This window comes from Rattus rattus, chromosome 11 (genome assembly GCF_011064425.1).
Source record: "Rattus rattus isolate New Zealand chromosome 11, Rrattus_CSIRO_v1, whole genome shotgun sequence".
NCBI classification, from domain to species: Eukaryota; Metazoa; Chordata; class Mammalia; order Rodentia; family Muridae; genus Rattus; species Rattus rattus.
Window position 1 is genome coordinate 5,267,063 of NC_046164.1, and position 19,110 is coordinate 5,286,172.

Sequence of the window (19,110 nt, forward strand, 5' to 3'; positions counted from 1 at the left end):
TACGGGAGGTGTGCAGAGCACCGGAAACCCCTCTCTGCCCTAGGCTCCAAAGATGAGAACAGGCCTATCTTCTGAGCCAAAGATAACAAGCTCATGCAAAGAGAAAAAGCCGCCGGAATTGCAACAAGCAGGGAAGTGAGACTGAAAACAAAAACAAAAGCACACACTGGGGGGAGAGTGCTGCTATGTCTGCAAGGCACAAACACAGCAACTACAAACCCTAGCTGTCAACTGGAGAGTGGTTTAGTCTCTACAATATAACCAATTCCGCTTCAGCAGGGCTCTACACACACCGCACTGCCCCACTGCCCCCATGTTAATATGTCAAGAGTCAGGGTGCTCTCCCCTGACACCCCTCAGTGTAACACCCCTCACACGCACGCACGCACACACACACGCGCGCGCGCGCACATAGGGTTTGGATAGGTGCCGACAGGCCGAAGCCCAGGTCTGTTCAGGCAGTAGCTGTATGTAAAGCTGGCAGACTGTGGGAGAATCACACGCTGTTGGACTCAGCCACGGTTTTCAGATCTTAAGAAATGGGGAATTCTTCACCCTAGATGATGGCTTTCATTTCTTAACCCCTAGTCAAAATATGTCAGCACTGACAAGTCCTTAAATAAAACACCAGACAGAATTACATAAAATTACAATTTAACAATTTATTTTAAGGATTTCATTTTTAGAAATAAAAATTAAAAAAAAAAAGCTTGCAAAAGTGGTGATTTTGTTATATCCTAACTGGTTAGGTATTTTCTGTAAGTTCTAAATAAGTAAAATAATATAAAAATATATTTTCAAGTCTTCATAGAACAAAAGGAAAACCACACAAATCATTAAATACTTTGGGATTTTCTTTGCTCCCGCAGCTGATTTCACAGCTAGAAGCTGAGACGCATTTATATTCTGAACAGACTCTGAACAGGCAGGGGATCGGCTTGTCGTGTTACGTAGGAAGCAGCTCGGCCTCATCCTGTGCTATGGGAAGAGTGGAGAACGACCACCAAGCCCATGACCACACTTAACGCTGTTATAAAATGAACAACAGTGTTTATGCTCTGGGTAATACTTTTCAAAAAATAAATACAGCTTTTAGACAAAAACTTTTCAAAGACTCTCTTTGAAGAGCTTTGTGGTGACCATTTCAGATTTAATGTACAGTAATTTCTGAGGAGCCTCAAACATCCCAGTGAGGAAAAGAACCCTTTTCCTGTCCATGTGGTCATCGTAAAGAAGGCCTGATGTAGCAAGCAGACAGCTTTATGAACCTCCAGACCCGCAACGGTCAGCTAAAGACCCCGCCTCTGCTGTGGATGGTCTCATTCAGTCCATGCTCTACCAGCTTGATATCTTCCAGGTCGTCTTTTATGATGCTAATCAGGTGGCTAAGGCCTTCCTGCTGCTGTTTCAAATGCTAGAATGAATTAAGGAAAATAAAACATGAGTGCACTGTTCTGTTAAACTGCAAACCACTCACAATATAAGACTTAGTAAAACATGCACAGTGAGACAGCTCTGTCCAGCCATACAAGACACCCTGAAACCAGGTAAAACCAAACAAGTATGGATCAACAACATCACTCAAACATGGTCTCTGTATTTTTAGACAGGGCCTTGAACTCCTGTCCTGCTGCTTCCCGGAGGCTGAATTATGGGTGCACACTACCTCTGTTAATGTGGTGCTGGGGCTTGAATCCGGGGCTCCATAACTACCAGGCAAGCTTTCTACCTACTGAGCCACATCCCAAATCCCAGCTTCTCAATTTAATATACATACATCATTCTGGATCGTGAGAAATGCAACTGAGGATCTGGGGAAGCCTGGGATTTACCTTTACTGCAGCCGCCTACATTCTGACACTTCCACAGCTAGACATCCCGGGGGATGCTTGGCTCCTTACTGTCGGAACACTATGTGGACACTTTTAGTACAGGGATGTTGTGTGCTTTCCCATCACTGGCCATCTGTCACTCTGAGTCACAGGAGGGGGAATCATACAACACTTGTCCTTGTATGACCGCAGATTTCAGCCCATGTTGCTGCATGTGTCAGAATTTTCTCCTCTTTAGGAGGAACACTCCACTTTTGTGTATGTACACAGGTGTATAAATGTCTGTCAGATACTTGCTGTCAACTACCTGGAGAGCATATATCTAGAAGCAGAACTGGGTGGACATGGTGGCACATACACTGAATCTCAGCACTTCATCAGCAGAGGCAGACTGATCTCTGTGCGTTCAAGACCAACCTAGTCTTCAGAGTATGTTCTAAGCCAACCAGGGCTTCATAGTGAGACCTTGTCTCTCAAAAATAAGTAGAATTGCCAGATGACATGGGGATTCTACTTTTAATTTTTTGAGGAAGCAACGTTTTTATATTTTGTTACTTAAGGTGCCTGAAGGTTACAATTCCTCTACATTCTAATGAGTGAGTATTTCTGCTGTGACAGATACAGAGTTGTAAACCGACACGTACCTGCTTGATCTCTCGTAATAGGTCTGCATCTATGTAATACTTTTCTTCAGATTTCACAGCTCCAAAGTGATTCTGCATCCTGATCTGGGACATCAGTTCATTCAGTCGACCCTAAAAGTGAGTCAGAGACAAATGCTAACAATCACAGCTAAAGACAATCACAGCCACTCCCAAAGACAATGGCTGCAGAACCATCTGTTCAAACTCCTAGGTCTTTGATTTGAAGCATTAATGAAGCATGACTGCGAACTTAGGGAGTTGTAATTAATGTAAACAAATGCCTAAGAACACAACTCAATACAGACTTCCTGTGATGGGACAACTGTGACAGACCCACCTTAAACAGCCTGGCTGGGCAGACTTAGACGTGCTTACCTTGAACTGAGTGGGTGCATTCAGCTCCCCCTGAATCGTATCCAGCTGAACCCGCAACTGTTCTTCCTCAGCCTGGATGGCATAGCCACTCTTCCTCTGGATTTCCTGCTTGATTAGGACCTATAAAAGACAGACACCAGTACCATCTAGTAGAACATTTAAAAAATCCATTATGACTTGCTGTTAAAAACTGGCTGGAAACTAATTCAGGGTGCTTTGAAATCCTAGCACTTGGGAGGCTAAGGTAGGAGGACCACAAATCTGAGGCTAGCCTGAGGAACAAGGAGAGTTCCAGGCTAGCCCATGCTGCATAGCTGAGACCCCGCCTCAAACAAACAATAAAAACCCAAAACATTAAAAAAACAAAAAAAGCAAGTGCTTATGCTTACTACTTAATAAAGCGCTTTACATGTATGCCTACATTCCAGTTAATTTTCATGTCATAGAAAATATCTTTGTATAAAACATACAGAAACACAACTAAAAATGCTGTCTGTAAATTTACCTTTTTTGAACTCAAATACTGAAAAAAGGTAAACAAAAATCATTTGTTATGATCTCAAGTAGCCCAGGGTGACCTCAAGCCTGATTTGCAGATGACCCTCAACTCCTGATCCTCCCGCCCATCTCAGAAGTGCTAAGATTATATGCATGTCCCACAACATCCAGACGTAGTCACTCCCGATGTCAAGTTTCTAGCTTTCTAGTCACGTGAGTTCCTCTCCTGTTAAATATGCAGCCAAGCACTGGTAGAAGGTTGCCCACAGATGTGGGCTAAACAGGTGAGTGGCTCCTGAGAGGCCTGGGGATTCTCTGTAGGATAATAACATCCTAACGGATCAGACTCATGGATGATAACAACCTTTAAGTGGGCTAAATATATGGTATGTAAATTATATCTCGATGAAAATTTTCAAAGAGGGAAAAAAAGGAAGCCATCAACATTTTTCCTCAGAAAGATTAAAGTAACAAGAATTAGCCTTTTATTAGAATTCAACAACGGAATGAGGTGCTCTTGGGGTTCTTTCTCATCGTGGTCTTTAGCAGCTCTCCCTGCTGCTCCCTTTGGTCATTCTTATGTTCTCTCCTAGGTCCCAAATCTGAAAGTGCATAGCACACCATCTTTATTACTCAGGCCCCCGTGTATTTAGGTCAAGGCTTGTCACTGATGTGGCCATCTCTCCCTGCCCACTGTCACTCTGAAGCCGTCACTCCCTGGCTCCCGCCCTCTGCCTCAAGCTTGCCCTTGTCTCTATTTGGCACTGTTTGGCTTTCGCGTGCATCCCTTCAAAGCTGATGTGAGGCGCTTGCTCTCATGACAATTCATGATCCCAGGTTTTGCTGTTATTTCCTTCCTTCTGTCTGTTAAACTGGTAACTGGTTTTAATCATTAGTACACGGTCACATGCCCTTTCCTGGCAATCGAAAATGTTCTCTACTTTCTGAACCAGGAATGGGTGATTTTCTACCTTTTCTTGTACCTTCCCTATTGATGAGAAGTGAACTTTAGAATATTTTTCTGTCACCTCCCACCTGTATGATTTTTTTTTTCTGGGGGGGGTGGAGTGGGGTCTTTTCCTTCTTAAAAAAACAAAACAAAACAAAACAAAACAAAACAAACAAAACCTCCTTATTTGGCCTATATTTCATATCAAACATCTTAAAAACATTGGGGATTTCAATTGTAACCTGTAAGGTTCTGTGTGAGAGATCCATCAGTTTCCTCTTGTATTGTGCTATTTTGGCCATAGTTGTAGTTTGATTCTTTTGCAGTTCACTAATATCTTCAGATATGATCTGTTGAAAGAAATGTTTTTGAGGATAAATCAAGTAGGACACAACAGCTGTTTAACAGGCACATCCACCTGTCCACACCCAATCTGACAGCCTTGCGATCCATCTCTCGACACGTAACTGTCTTTAATTCTGCATTTTATTATTTTTTAAATTCTTTTTCTTTGTACGTGTGTACGTGTGCATTAGCGTCCAGAGAGTATACTGGCTCCCAGAGGCAGTAGTAAGCTGCCTCCTCCGTGGCAGTACGTGCTCTTAACTGCTGAGTCTTTACCTTGCCCCATAATTCTGTACGTTAGGTTTCTTTCTCTTACATACCCCTCCCCACCAAAAAAAAGTATTATTCAAAGATTTCTTTAGACATTTAGTGATGAGACAGCATACTGTAAAGACAACGACACTTCAGAAATAAGGGTCTTGGGGGCTGGGGATTTAGCTCAGCGGTAGAGCGCTTGCCTAGCAAGCACAAGGCCCTGGGTTCGGTCCCCAGTTCCGGAAGAAAAAAAAAAAAAAAAAAGAAATAAGGGTCTCTGAGTACTATTTAGGAACAGAACCAATAGCCAGGTCTGAAGGGGAAATGTTCAGGTCTGTGAGGCGATGCGGGTGTGGGCTTAGCTTCATGGGCAGCCAGTCTGAAGCTGTCAGGGCTGGGAGCCAGTATAGCTCACACACTGGCATAGAATGCCCAGAGTGGGCAATCAGAGTGGGGACAAAAGGGAATGGTAAGAATCCTACAAGTGAATCATTTTCTTGTCCTTGGTCAGTGATGTTTTCTGTCTGTCCTCACTTTGCCCTACGCTAACTTTTCTTTTTTTTACGAGTATGAGTAATTTTTTAAAAAAGATTTATTTATTGAATATGAATACAATGTAGCTGTCTTCAGACACAACAGAAGAGGCATCAGATCCCATTACAGATGGTTGTGAGCCACCATGTGGTTGGTGGGATTTGAACTCAGGACCTCTGGAAGAGCAGTCAGTGCTCTAACCACTGAGCCAACCCTCCAGCCCTGTCCGATGCCATCTTACTCTTAACAGGGTAGGTTTAATTTGTGTGTACTCACACGTTTTCTTTGAGTACAATGCACATGTTTGTGCAGAAGCCAGGGTACAACCTCAGGTGTGGTGTGTTTTATTTTTGAGATGAAGAACTCTCACAGGTCTGGCTGAAGTGGGCTTCAGAGGTTTACCTACCTCTGCCTCCCTAGCACGGAGATTACAGCACCGTCATGCCTGGTTTTCACCTGGGTTCTGGGGACGGAAATCAGGTCATAATGCTCAGCACTGTCACAACAGCCCTGCAGGTTACACTCTATGGAGCATTCTGATCGGGTTTAATCCTGCACCTGTCCCTATCATAATTCAGTTCTACACCACGGGAGTGTTAAAAGGCAGAACAAAGAAGCTGGACTATCTCAGTACGCCCCCTCTGGAGATGGGGACACTGGGGAACTGAATGAACCTAAGGGAACTTAAACCCTCAGCCCATTATGGCCTTGAACTTGGAATCCTCCTGCCTAAGCCTTCCAAGTAGTTGGGATTACAGGCCTGTAGCACCGGGTTTGGGTTTATTACTCTTTAATGAAACACCAGGACATTATGACATAACAAATGACGGAATTAGGTTGCTGTGTTCTTCATCCACGTTTATTAACAATCTGGGAATCAGCCAAAAAAGGAATGTACAAGATTTTTAAAAGGAATATCTTAAAACTAATTTAAAGGGCACAGACAGCCTCAGTGTTATTCAAGGATGAGATGAGTTAATATTAAAAGTCAAGTCTAGCTAGGTGTAGTGACGTACAATCCCAGCACTTCAAAGGTGGAGGCAGGGGAATTAGAAGTTCATGGCCATTCTTGGCTACATAGAGTTGGAAGGGAACAGTTCACACTAAAGGTGACACTCATGAATTTAGTGTGTGTGGCCTAACATAATGAAGTATCTGGAAAGTGTGCCACAAGAGAAAACGCACTGGGATTTTGGGATAAAGAAATGCTGAGAAGAAAGAATAATTAAGTGTAAACATTTGTAGGAAGCACAGTGGCTACACAAATCAGTGTATCACAGGATCAGTGGAAAAGGAGAAGTGCATTCACAGAACTGCCTGACAGACAGATTGCTTCATACACAGTAAGCTTGCTCCTGTCTTATGAAATCGGAACTGCATGTAAAGAATATGGAAGCGAGCCCACAGTCAGAACGCCCGCAGTGCACTAGGTCTTGTGTGACTTTAGAAGTTAATCAAGGTTGGATCTACTAAGAAGCTGGATTAAAAAAAAAAACCAAAGGTGACCTTGAATAAATCTAGGCTATAAATCTAAACTCATAAAATATGTCAATCAAATCAAATGTATGGGGCTGGAGAGTTAGTTCGATGTTAAGAGCACTAGCTGTCCTTCCAAAGAACTAAGGTCCAATCTCACACTTGCACCCAGATTCAATTCCAGTCCCAGGTGGCTGCACAATGTGGTGTACGGACTTCTATGTAGGTAAAGTCACACGAATTCAATTTTTATAAAGGTCTGTATATGGGTGGGAGGGAATCTACTGCCATAAGGAAGGCAGATGCACAGAGCCGTGGTCTGCAGTGGACTAGTTCCCTGCACATGGTCAAGGTCTAACTTGCTTTCCTTCCCTAGAGAGAGAGAGAGAGAGAGAGAGAGAGAGAGAGAGAGAGAGAGAGAGAGAGAGCGAGAGAGAGTAAAGTAAGCTCTTACATCTAATCTGGTCTGGTGCTGCTTAGTCATCTGGTCTTGAACCTTCAGTCTTCGAAGCAATTCTTTGAAACCCACCATTGGAACAGGAATTAATCTGAAATGCAAGGTCACTTTTCAGAATGCACTGCTAAAACCAACAAGATGTATTTCATAATAGACTTCAGGCAATTTTACGATGAATTCCAAACCCACAGCACTAAGATCAATAGTTACCACATTATTTTATTCAGCCTCCCTATTTTATGAATAAGGAAATACAGTTTGGTCAAAAGCTTGCATCATAAGTGCAAGCAGGTGACTAGAATCAGATTTCCCCACCCCTACCAAGTTTCACCTCAGCATGCTGCTCACCATGGCAGAACTGTTTTAGAAAGAATGAAAATAACTCTCTTCAATGCAAGAGCACAAACAACTGCCCACCTTTGCATGCATCCGTTCTGGTAAGGATCAGTTTGTACAGAAAATAATGGCGACACACTTACTTTTCAGAATCCGGGTTATCCACCTTGGCCTGTTCCCAAATAATGGGATCAACACCTACCACAGACAAAAATATTCTTTTAGAACATATAATTTTCTGAGTCTATGTTTGTATGGGAAATGTTTTCCCATTAGACACAGTTCAGAAGTCACATGAGAAATTACTTAAAAAAATTCATTGCAAAAATTTTATAAATACTGAGAGGAAGTATCTGTGACAGACAATGTAATGCTCTGGAACCCACACACACAGAGCCCACAAGTCACACAGGAAAGGAGCGAAGGGCAGAAAAAGGCTATTCACAAGCAAGTGTGAAAAGACATTCAACCTGGTCACCAGGAAAATATTAATTATTTAACTGCTGGTTGCTACCAGGGACAAAGAGGAATTTAAAGACATATACACATGAATACTGTATAGGGTTTACAATAAAATCCATCTTCATGTACTAACAGGAAAAATACTAAGAGCATCTGTAAGTAACAAGGCAGGCGGCAGCAATGGACAGTGCAGAGCCTTTTCTGTTACATGTACACACGCTTACACACGCTCACATGTAAAATCACAGGCCCGGGTCAGCCCAGCCCAGTGCTTCTGGAGGAAGGGAGCTGGCGAGAATTGTCAGTCTACTTAGGATGTCTAAACTCTTTTCTTAAGTGCAAACACATTCAAGTTTTACTTCAGTGCTCAGTTAAAACAGAGATTAAAGAACCTAAAACATTTCAAGTGATTTACCTATAGGTAGAGGGATTATTATTTTTATCCTTCTCTAAAATTTCTAATAAACATATTAGCTATATAATTTAAAAGTACAGCTGACTAAGACATAAATATTCAAGAACACATTCTAAACGAGCAGACATGGATGCTGGAACTAGCAACCGACCAGCCTGGCTCCATCCAGCGCATACCAGCAGGAGGGTTCTGTAGGAGCTGCTTGATCTGAGCGGGAGACAGCTCTGTTCTGGTCATAGAAAGGGTCACGCCAAGCTGCTGCAGCTGTGTTTTAATGTTGGCTTGCTCAAAGTGGGCATACAGTGTTGTCGCTGGAACTCTTCTCGAGGTGCCATTTGGAGAGCGCTCAACAATGTAAATGACAACTTCTGTCCTGGAAGAAAACAACAGATTTATGATACACCAACTACATAATCCATGGCCACACATACCAACACGGCCTATTGTCTTAAAGAACTGCTGGTTGAAATTGGAAATGGATTGTATAAGTCTTTTTTTTTTTTTTAAATCTTGAAAGTGAACCTTACGAGTGTTGGGCACACTTGTAAATCAACTTACATGACAAAAGCCAACATGAGGCAGGTAAATAACAAGTGTTTTTTGAAAAGATTTGCTAAATATCAAATCCTTATTATGTTCTGCCTCACCCCCACCCCTGAACTGCTTACTCCCATAGACTGCCAGCAGCTTACGGCTGCCTGCTGCAGCTAAGACCCAGGAAGTAACCTGAGTCAGTCGCTGGGTATTATTAGCAACATTAACGACATATATTGTTTAACCGTAATTATCCAAAAGAAAGCCAGCATATTGCAACCAGGAATAACATGGCAGGAGGGCCTGGAAAATGGAGCAAATCACACGGTCCATGAATGAGCAGAGTAATCAAGCCAGACCTGGTTACACTTCTTCCCCAGCACGGAAGAGAAAGGCAGGAGGAGCACTGCAAGTATTGGGCTAACCTGGGCTACAGAGTGCATTTCTAGAGAGCAAGCACCAAACAGCAAGACTGTCTCAAATCCACCAAAACCAACAGCAACAAAAACTAAACCAAAAAACCGGAGTTGGTTTTGAAAAGGCTCCAGTCACACCTTACTCCAGTCCTCTGTAGGCAGCCACAGAGCTCCCTGCTGCTCCTGGGTAAACATCAGCAATCAACATAAAGGGTAAAAAACCCCTAAACAGTTCTATAAATATGCAAAAATCACCACCTAAAGAAACGTTCTGCTGAGATTTGTGTCACAGCAGCAACAGAACCACAACGGCACAACCCAGACGTCTGTGTACTTACTGATCGTCCGGCAGCGTCTTAATGCCCTCCACATTGACAGTAAGGGTCTGGTTTCCTCCCAAAACTTTATGCAATGATTCTACCAACTGCTGTTGTTGGCTTCTAATATCTGTTTCTTTTTTGTTGAAAATTAGAACTACTAGTCCATCTTCATCTTTGTTATTGGGCATACAACTGTAACCGACAGCCTGTGGAGCAAACGACATAGAAGTGTACACAAGTGTTATCACTAGACAGCTTAGCGTCTGCTAAACTGATTTGTGTGGTAACGAGGGGACCGTTATCTCCCACTGCTCCTTGACTGAGGATATCCCATCTACAGTCAAAAACTGCATTTCCAAAGAGTACATAAAGAGAATGAAATTAAAATTTCTTCTTCAACTAAAGAATTTTCTCTGAAAAAAATTCTTGTATTTTGGGGGGTTTCTCATACCCTGAAACAACTCTGTCATAAATATAACTGCAGAAGTGACAGACCGAGCGTACTTACTAAGATCTGATGCATGAGTCTTGAGCTAAATTTAAAAAACAATTTATGAATAGTACATGTTTAATGTACAATGACATTGTCAAGTTATAATGATATAAAGAATGTTATGATTTCATGTAATAAGACTTGATGAAACAAGTTATTAGTGTAATATTAAATGAGTATGAAACTACATAGTATTTAATATGAGGAATTACACACTGCTAAGATAAGAATAGCTTATATAAAGGAGCCTTTTGTCCTTTGTACTGTATATATGCAACTTTTACAGAAGTATTTAAGTTCATTCATTCATACATTTTACTGTGTATGTTATAGAGCAACCTTTAAGAAAAGATGAAACATTTAAACGGATACTTCAACCTACATCTACTACTATATATCTTATTGCTAAACAATGTAAAAGTTTGATTCCCAAGTACCCCCTACAAATAAAAAAGCAGTGTGAATATCAACTTGATCATAATGTATTGATTTGCTATGGCAAATGTACTGCCGGCTGATTGGTGGTGTAGCCCTACAACCAATCCCAACACTCAGAGGTTGAAGTAGGATGATCATGAGTTTGAGGATAGCCTTGCTACATAGTGAATTCAAGGTCAGCTTGGAGCTAATATAGCAAGGTCCTCTTTGGAAAAAAAAAAGGAAAGAAAGAGAAATAAACGGTCAAGTACAGAGTCAAGTACAAGCGTAGCTGACACTTCCACCATCTGAAAGCAGACTACCTGAAATGTCAGTAAGGTGGCTGTGCACAATGGGAGGCAGGACAAAGAAAGCGGCCTTTATTGTTCTAACAACAGTGACGGGCTTTACACGCCAAGGAGAAGCCCATGCCTGGGTTTGGAGGTACCCCCCCCCATGTTAATGAACACCACCCAAGTCTAGTGACCTTTACAGTGGGTGACAAGCACAACAGGACCCCTCTCTCTTGCTTTTTGTTTTCATATTTACTTAAGGGGCGTGCCATGGCCCACACACGGAGGTCAGGGGACACTTTCAGGAACCAGTCTCCTCCTACCTGGTGGTTTGGGGGCGGGGAGCGGGGTCAGGCCACCAGGCTTGCTTGCATGCACACTCACCCAGAGTCACTTTTCGGGCCCTGGGTTTTTTGAGACAGGGTCTACTGTAGCTCTGGCTGGCTTCTTACTTGCTCTGTAGCTGAACAGCACTGACTTCTGCCCTATGCCCAGCCCTGAGAGCTGAGATTCAGGTGTGTACACAGATCCAGCTCACCATGACAACACTCACAATCATACACAATACTTTTCGAAAGCCACTTTAACTTTATAAATGTTTGTAATTTTCAAATAAAAAGTAGAATCACACCATTCTCAAGAAATGCTAAAAAACCAAGCAATCACTTTTTAATGTCATTTTAATTTAAAAGTACCATATATTCACTCTTTAAATGAAGATCAAAGACACAGCTGATACCTTAAATCGGCAAAAGGGGTTTTCCTGTGTAAACTCCACTGGAGGAATGTTATTATTGAAATATCCTTTTCCTGTTCCCCAGAAGGCCTGCAACTGGTTCCACTTTGCCAAGATGGCATCTCTCTCATCCCCCAATAGCGTTGGAGCAGAAAGAGCGCTGGCAGTGTTGATGAGTTGGTTGGACTGCGCAGGGGCCTGTGCAGGCTGACTGAAGAGACCGCCTAAAGCTAAAGCAGTAAAAACAAACAAACAAGCCCAGAAAACTTAGACCCAAGGTATGGTAGCAAAATAACATCCCCTCCCAGCTGTCCAACTTATGGAATCGGTTTCTATGTTATCTTACATATGGGTGAGAGTACAGCCAGGACAGGACAGGACAGGACAGGACAGGACAGGACAGGACAGGACAGGAGGACAGCAACAAGTACTGTCTGTCCAGAAAGCCTCTGAGGAAGTCAGAGGCCCAGACTGGAAATGGCTGAACGGCAGGTGAAAGGGGTGACAGCTTGTGGATGTTCTCAGGTGCAATGGCCCCTCAGGAGTACGGGGGCTGAGGTCGGGGCTGGGGGTGTGGCTGATACAGTGCTACAGTCACCCACACTTGAAGCATAGTTACGGAGAAGGTCAGGCTGATGAAACGTGGTCAGAGCCAGCAGACACAGAGACCAGATGCCTCAGAGACAGTGCAGCGGACAGCATCTCAGACAAGCAGGGCTTTAAAACAAAACAGTGCTGGAATCCAATTTCCTCTTTAAATAGTATCTGAGAGGGTTAAACTGAAAATAGCATGTTCAACCATGTGTGTACCTCACACTTGTAATGCTAGCTAGGACTTGAAATAGGTAGAATGACTGCCAGAGTTTATGGCCAGCCTGGGCTACACAGTGATTCCAGGCCAATCTAGGCTACAGAGTAAGACCCTGTCTCAAGAAAGAAAAGAGCCAACAGATAACACTATGTCCAGGGAATAACCAGATGTCACCTAAGACAAAAGCCAAGAGTGTTTGGTGAAGAGCCAAGAGGCAGAGGCACTTCCTAACTCTTACTGGACAGATTAGGAGAATTAGGCAACAATCAATCAGCTACCAAACATCAGCCAACCCCGCAAATGGAGAAACTAGTCTGTAACTCTCAACGAGGATCACAAATGTCAAGGCAGAGTCTTCGTGCCTTCAGTTAGGATGCACACAGGCCGAGGAGGATGGCTCAGTGGATAAGGTGGCTGCTATAGACTCGAGCAGGTGCAGCAGCACACCCTGGGGCCCCTGAAGACTGGGAACCCCAGGAACTAGCTGACCATTGGTCTAACCAATTCACCATGTTGCAGCTCCAGTGACTTGCTCTCAAAAAATAAGGTAGAGAATGGTTAAGGAAGGAGGACCGCCACGTGTGTACGTGTTCACTCGCTCACACACATAGAGTTTGACAAGTGAGATTCCGTGACATTAAGAGGCTTCTGTACAGCAAAAATAATTACAAGATGACGATAACATAGAATGTAAGAAAATTTTTGGTAGCAATTGATCCAATAAAATATTGACATCCAAAATATGTATTAAAAACTCAACATTAAAATAAAAATCAAGCACATAATCCAATCAAAACTGAGCGAATGAACTAAAACAGCTCCCAGCAGCTAAGAATGCTTGCAGAGGCCCATGCTTGACTCGCAGTGAGCCAAGGCGCATAGTAAACGAAGTTCAAATGCCTGACAGCCTAACTTCAAAAACAGAAGACCCAGAGGCCTGAGTCTGATGAGGCAAGGTTTTGCTGATACACTCCTAGCAACAAAGGGTTGGAGAGACAAGCCCTTATTTGGGGGCGGGATCACAGGACTGACTGTATTACCCAACATTAAAAAACAAACAAACAAACAAACAAACAAACAACCATACAGGTGAGGGAAAGGTCTTTACAGATGAATTCAACAAATGAAAGAGTCTAGATGAACAACCCTACTTCTTAATCTGTAATAAATTAACTCATCTAAGTAACAATTAGCATTATTACAAAACCACATATTTAGATACTGTACATCGCATGAGAAAGGATATCCTATGATTCAGACTTACAAATAAAACACTGAACTGTACATAAATGCGCCCCTAGAGCCCCAACAACTAGGAGATACAGTGACAAAGACTATGTGAAAGCTGGCCCAGCAGCTCGCAGCTCGCCCCAGGGAGCAGTGCTGTGCAGGAGGTGTGAGGTCTGCTCAGGATCTGCCTCCACACGGCCAGGGTGTGCCCCGTACATAATCACACGGCTGGGCTGTGCCTGTGCACATAACCTAATAACCTATCCCTACACAGAAATTACTAGTTTTCATGGCCTGACTTCGGTCCTAATCATGCCAGTGAGTGTTTTTCCTAATTCCTAGCATGCATAAATACGGGATTTGGCTTTTGGAACTCTCTGGAACACACTTACAGTCCTTAAAACTAAGACCATCTGTATTTGAAGCATCGCCGTTGCTGCCACCGTTTTACGGCTGAAGCTACAATCCCACTTACAAGTCTGCTGCTGCTGCTGCTGCTGGGTGTTAAATCCTCCGAATCCAAGTCCGGTTCCCAAGCCAGTGCCTAAACCAGTGCCAGTTCCCGTCGATGTGCCAAAACCAGTACCAAAGCCAAAACCTTTGTTCTGAGTGCCGCCGAGAAGGCCTTTCAATGAGAAACCAGAAGGGGATTAGCTAAAGACATTAACCTCCAGCACATACTCATCTCTAGGTGACCTACGATAGCCTCTTACCTGTACTGCCTGTGTTTGTTGGGGCAGAAAAGCTGAATGCAGAGCCTGCCGTTGTAGTTGTTGTTCCAAATCCGCCAAACCCGCCTAATTAAAAAAGGGTAAAACATAAGGGTTCGTTTGTGCACACAGGATTGCATCCTCAGATTGTTTTCTAAGTATTTGCTAAATATAAAGGACAGGTTGATCCAAATTTTTATCAGTTTTCAACATCAGTAAAAAAATCCTACATTACTAATCAGAAGGTCAATGCATCTCAAGAAATAAATAACCAGGTGTTTTACATAGAAATAATATAATGCAATACATATTCCGTTAACTAAATGGGCAACATAATTGAAAAAAACTGTGTCATAAGTCAAAAATGATATATATCTATTTTTAGCTAGCCATTACAAATTCAAGTGTCCATACGATTTAGACTAATAAAATTAATGAGACTGTTTACTGACAGTGGAGCTGTTTAAAGGGAATTCCTTCACATAGAGCAGCCTCGAGATTCCAGAAGGCTACTGTAGAGGTGTGTGAGAGCGTCACCACTCCTGTCTTCCCTTCCCCAGCAAAAATAGGAAATCTAGATCCTCTGCATAAAACCTGTGGGCGGTGGCAGCGGTGGGGAGAGAATGAAGGGCTAGGTAAGTTCCCCACCACAACTGCGTCTATAGCCCACCCGGTCTTTTCAAAACTCCTAGTTCAACTTGGTTGTTTTACGATGGGTTCAGTTGTTTAAGGAGTCGAACTGTAGGACGGCAGCAGATGGCTCTGCCAGCTCTGGTCTTCATCTTCCTGAATTACATCACGTCAGCTTACATTCCTCCGTCTGTGTGGAACAACTATCCGAAGAAAACATACCAATATGTTTGCCTCTATAAAACAAGAACGTCTTTCTGAAGGGAGGGAAAAAACGAGAGGAAGGGCAAAGCAGGTAGCCTTGCTACCATGGGCCTGCATCACACTGAGGCAAGCTCACAGGTTCTATTTTGAATTAAATCTATAAACAATCGGTCTCAGAGTATCTAAAATATATGACTAGAATGACATGCCAAACTAATTTAAAACAAAGTATCGGCAGCAGTTACCTGGGTACAGATATGCTGTCAAAGACTCTCACAGCACACATCTGAACCCGAAGTGCTGAGTTCCACTCCAGGCTTTCTGAGATTCTAACCTGAACCTCATCTATTTCTTGTAATAAGAGAGCCTCTTCAAGATTGCAACGAAGATGGGTATGGTACTATACGCTTGCAATCCCGTAAAGAGAGATACTAAATCAGGAGGAATACACCTTTTAAATGACCCTGAGATGCCATTCTAGAGAGAAGAATTTAAATTAGTTTTAATCAATGTGGTGCTGTTTTAAATCCAGGACCTTGCACACTCGAGGCAGGCAAGTGGTCCACCACTACCCTGTACTCTTGAACTCTTAAACAATACAGTTCAGATTTTAAAAATTATTGAATAGGCAATTGCACACATGTAACTTATAGATTCCACTGAATATTGCCAGCTAAACATTTATGAAACATCTAAAATAACTACTGCCTTTGGAGCCCTTTTAACTTCCTGCTTTCAAAGAATAACTATGTTATTCAAGTTGGCTACACAATAAAAATGCTAGTCACGGGGTTGGGGATTTAGCTCAGTGGTAGAGCGCTTGCCTAGCAAGCACAAAGCCCGGGGTTTGGTCCCCAGCTCCAAAAAAAAAAAAAAAAAAAAAAAGAAAGAAAAAAAATGCTAGTCACTATCTTATCATGTTTCAAGTGATCAAAAATACTCTATTAGTAATATTATCTGTATGCTGTATGGATACAAAAATGTAATTTTTAAAGCTCTTTCCTGAAGGCTAAGTTAATTAACCTATTTGAAAACAATGGAAACACACTTATATTTGTACAACTGAAAAATAACAGTGACAACTTCAAATGGACATGAAATCAAGCAAATACAAACAGGTTTATTTATTGCTGTTAAGCTATAAGGTTTGCTTTATTCTGAAAACATGAATTTCAAAATAAGGTTTGTTTTGCCCAGTGCCAATTTTAAGCAAACTAGGAAATGTAAACACGGGGTGGTGATATGTAACACTTCCAATATTTCTCAGTGAGTCACTTTATCTTTGGAATTCCCAAGTATTTTCCACATTATTTCCAACTGAGGGGATAAAGTGACATAAACAATGCAAAACCAAGTGAATGGACAAAAATACCTGACTTTCCAAGTAAGTTTAGAGGTAATGTTTACCAAATGCATATAATTGGCAAGGGCAGGAGTGGCTTAACGGAACATAAACTAATGGACAATAAATTCATATACGAGCAGCTGAGGATCAAGATTTTTCTAAGGGTCATATGTTGAGCTCACATAAGCCTAACTTAAATTGGGATATACACATCCACTATATTTATGTTCTGAAAAAATTTAGTGATCTTCAAACAACCCACAGATTAAAAAAAAAGAAAAAAAAAACACTTCATTATCTTCTTTTTGAATGTAAAGATGTCAACCTTACTTTTTAGAACTCAATGTCATCTGGTAAATTAAACTACCCATGGAGAATTTCCCAAAAATCCAGCCAAGAATCCATGATTCTTTCTACAATTATGTATCTTGAGGACTACATTCGAATGTGTTGAGTTGATGTTAGAAAAACAAGACATGTCACTGCTGTTCGTATAAGACTTGTTTCTCTTGGAAACACAAGGACAATAAGATGAAATCCCGATGAAATATGTATAAAAAATGAAAAATGACTGCAGGAGTCCAAGAATCCCGGGGAAACGCAGAGCTTATGCTAGAGCTAATGATTCAAAAGGCATTCCGTTCCAAATGAATTCCATCCCAAAGTTATCATTTTGAAGCTGCACTCTGTATGATTAAATGCAAATCCAACAAAGAAGTATTCTAAGTGTTTCCAAAAACCACATCTTTTAAGGCAGTCAAAACTTGAAATATACTTGATTCGATCTTCCTTATTAGACACGTGCCATTTCTTCCCCCAAACTCTAGAAACAACGGAACATTCTTGGACTCCAGCCCCCATACTCATTACACACATGACCCGCGGTATCTACCTGCACTCGCCAGACTGTTACCAAAATTGAACGGAGTCGCCGAGGTGGTAGAAACACCGAAATTCCCAATATTAAAGTTCACTGCAGGGTTAGCGGTTAATCCGAAACCCCCAAAATTAAACCCACTGGCGGTGGAGTTGGCAGTCTCAAGCCCACCAAATCCTGATAGTCGTGGAGGCAGAGAAACAAAAAATTGAAAAGGTGAGAGGAGGGGAAGAGAAAAGGAAAAGAAAGCAAGATAAGAATTACAAGAATCAGCAAGAGGCTTCACAGAGTGAGCAAACCTGACCTGCACCGGATCAGGGGAAGAAAGTCGAGGTGGGGACAGACAGAAGGAGTGAAGGACACCAGGGGCGGGGGTCCAGCACCCCCCCGGGTTGGGGAGGGGACAGAGGGAACTGCGGGCAGCCTGGCTCCAGCCTTACCGGTCTGGGCCGGAAGGAGAGGCGGACGAGGGGACACGGGGTCCCGGGAAGGGAGAGGGGCGTAGCCTCCGGCCTCTCCCGGGCGAACACCCCAATGGCGGGAAGCAACGCGGCGGCCGGGCCACGCGGGATAAGCGTGCCAAGCGATCCCCAGGCCAAGCCTGAGCAGCCCGAGACCCACCCACCACCGCCGCCGCCGCCCGCCCTTTCCAAATGTCCCCAAGGTGTCCGGAGTGCCGGGGCAACCCCGGGACCCCCAGCCGGACCGATCGGATCGAGGGGGCGGGCCCTAGGCTTCGGTTCCTTGGAGGAAGAAGGTAGGACCAGGGCTGACTCACCCGCCGGTGCCGCGGTGGCTGTAGAGGTGCCCGAAGTGCCCGAGGGAGCCCCAAAATTGAAAGCCATGTCGCGGGAGCAGCACTTAAGTGGTCCCCGGCTCCGGTGGCGCGACGCCCAGTGCTCTCCGCTCTTTCCTCCGGCTGGGAAACGTCGGGCCGGTACCTTTAGTTCCGCCTCCTTCCTGGCCTAAGCGGAGGAGGCAGGAACCAAGCGAGGATGGAGTGGGTGGAGGGTAGAACCGGAACGCCTCCACCCGATCATTTCCGGGGGTGTGTTGTGGCTTCACGTGGTGTGGGACGTCACAGGAAAGGGGAGATGAGGGCAAGTTGGACGTGGGGTGTTGACTGCCGGCTCTCTGATGCCACTTTAGAGAAGTGACAGGGTGCGGAGACCGCGTGAAGGTGCTGCTGCCCTTACCACTGAGGAGCGGTCCTTCCCGGAGGAAATGAGGTTTGAGTAGATGAAGCAGTTGGGAAAGAGGCATTCAAGAGTGATGGAAAGATAATGGCAGTGGTGGTAACACGTGTATTAACTATGTGGCATGCACTGTAGTAATCGTTTTTGCATAATTCTCTTAATCCCCAGCTGTGTTTCAGTTTACCACTATTCTTATTGAACGAGAAAGGGGCGAGGGGGTGGCTGAACCGAATGAAGCAAAGGAGCCCTCTCACTGGTAAAATCTGTACCCTGTATCGCACTTCTGGGGAACATTTAACACTCAATCCCACAGAGAAGAT

At 43.4% G+C, this 19,110-nt stretch overlaps 1 protein-coding gene and 1 non-coding gene across 3 annotated transcripts; one reads left to right on the plus strand and one right to left on the minus strand.

Moving 5' to 3' along the window:
• Positions 1-642: 642 nt before the first annotated feature.
• On the minus strand, positions 643-18,585 carry Nup54 (nucleoporin 54). Of its 2 annotated transcripts, XM_032916529.1 has the most exons (13): positions 18,373-18,585; positions 17,610-17,771; positions 14,542-14,625; positions 14,304-14,453; positions 11,791-12,017; positions 9,867-10,054; positions 8,755-8,951; positions 7,845-7,899; positions 7,363-7,456; positions 4,541-4,648; positions 2,852-2,971; positions 2,477-2,587; positions 643-1,414 (listed from the first exon to the last, which is right to left on the minus strand). In XM_032916529.1, the coding sequence occupies exons 1-13, from the start codon at positions 18,437-18,439 to the stop codon at positions 1,286-1,288; spliced, it is 1,692 nt and encodes a 563-aa protein (XP_032772420.1). In that variant the 5' UTR covers positions 18,440-18,585; the 3' UTR covers positions 643-1,285. The 2 variants fall into 2 exon arrangements, with proteins under 2 accessions (XP_032772420.1, XP_032772421.1); XM_032916530.1 differs by lacking the exon at positions 17,610-17,771 and having other exon boundaries at positions 18,373-18,582.
• LOC116912962 lies at positions 13,518-13,647 on the plus strand. The gene has a single exon (XR_004389529.1).
• Positions 18,586-19,110: the final 525 nt, after the last annotated feature.

Excerpts from the sequence above, each read along its gene's own strand:
- Nup54 (XM_032916529.1), bottom strand. The coding sequence starts at position 18,439 with ATGGCTTTCAATTTTGGGGCTCCCTCGGGCACTTCGGGCACCTCTACA. Across the intron at positions 17,772-18,372 it reads AGCCACCGCGGCACCGGCGG|GATTTGGTGGGCTTGAGACT; the intron begins GTGAGTCAGCCC and ends CACGACTATCAG. Across the intron at positions 14,454-14,541 it reads AACAAACACAGGCAGTACAG|GCCTTCTCGGCGGCACTCAG; the intron begins GTAAGAGGCTAT and ends TCTCATTGAAAG.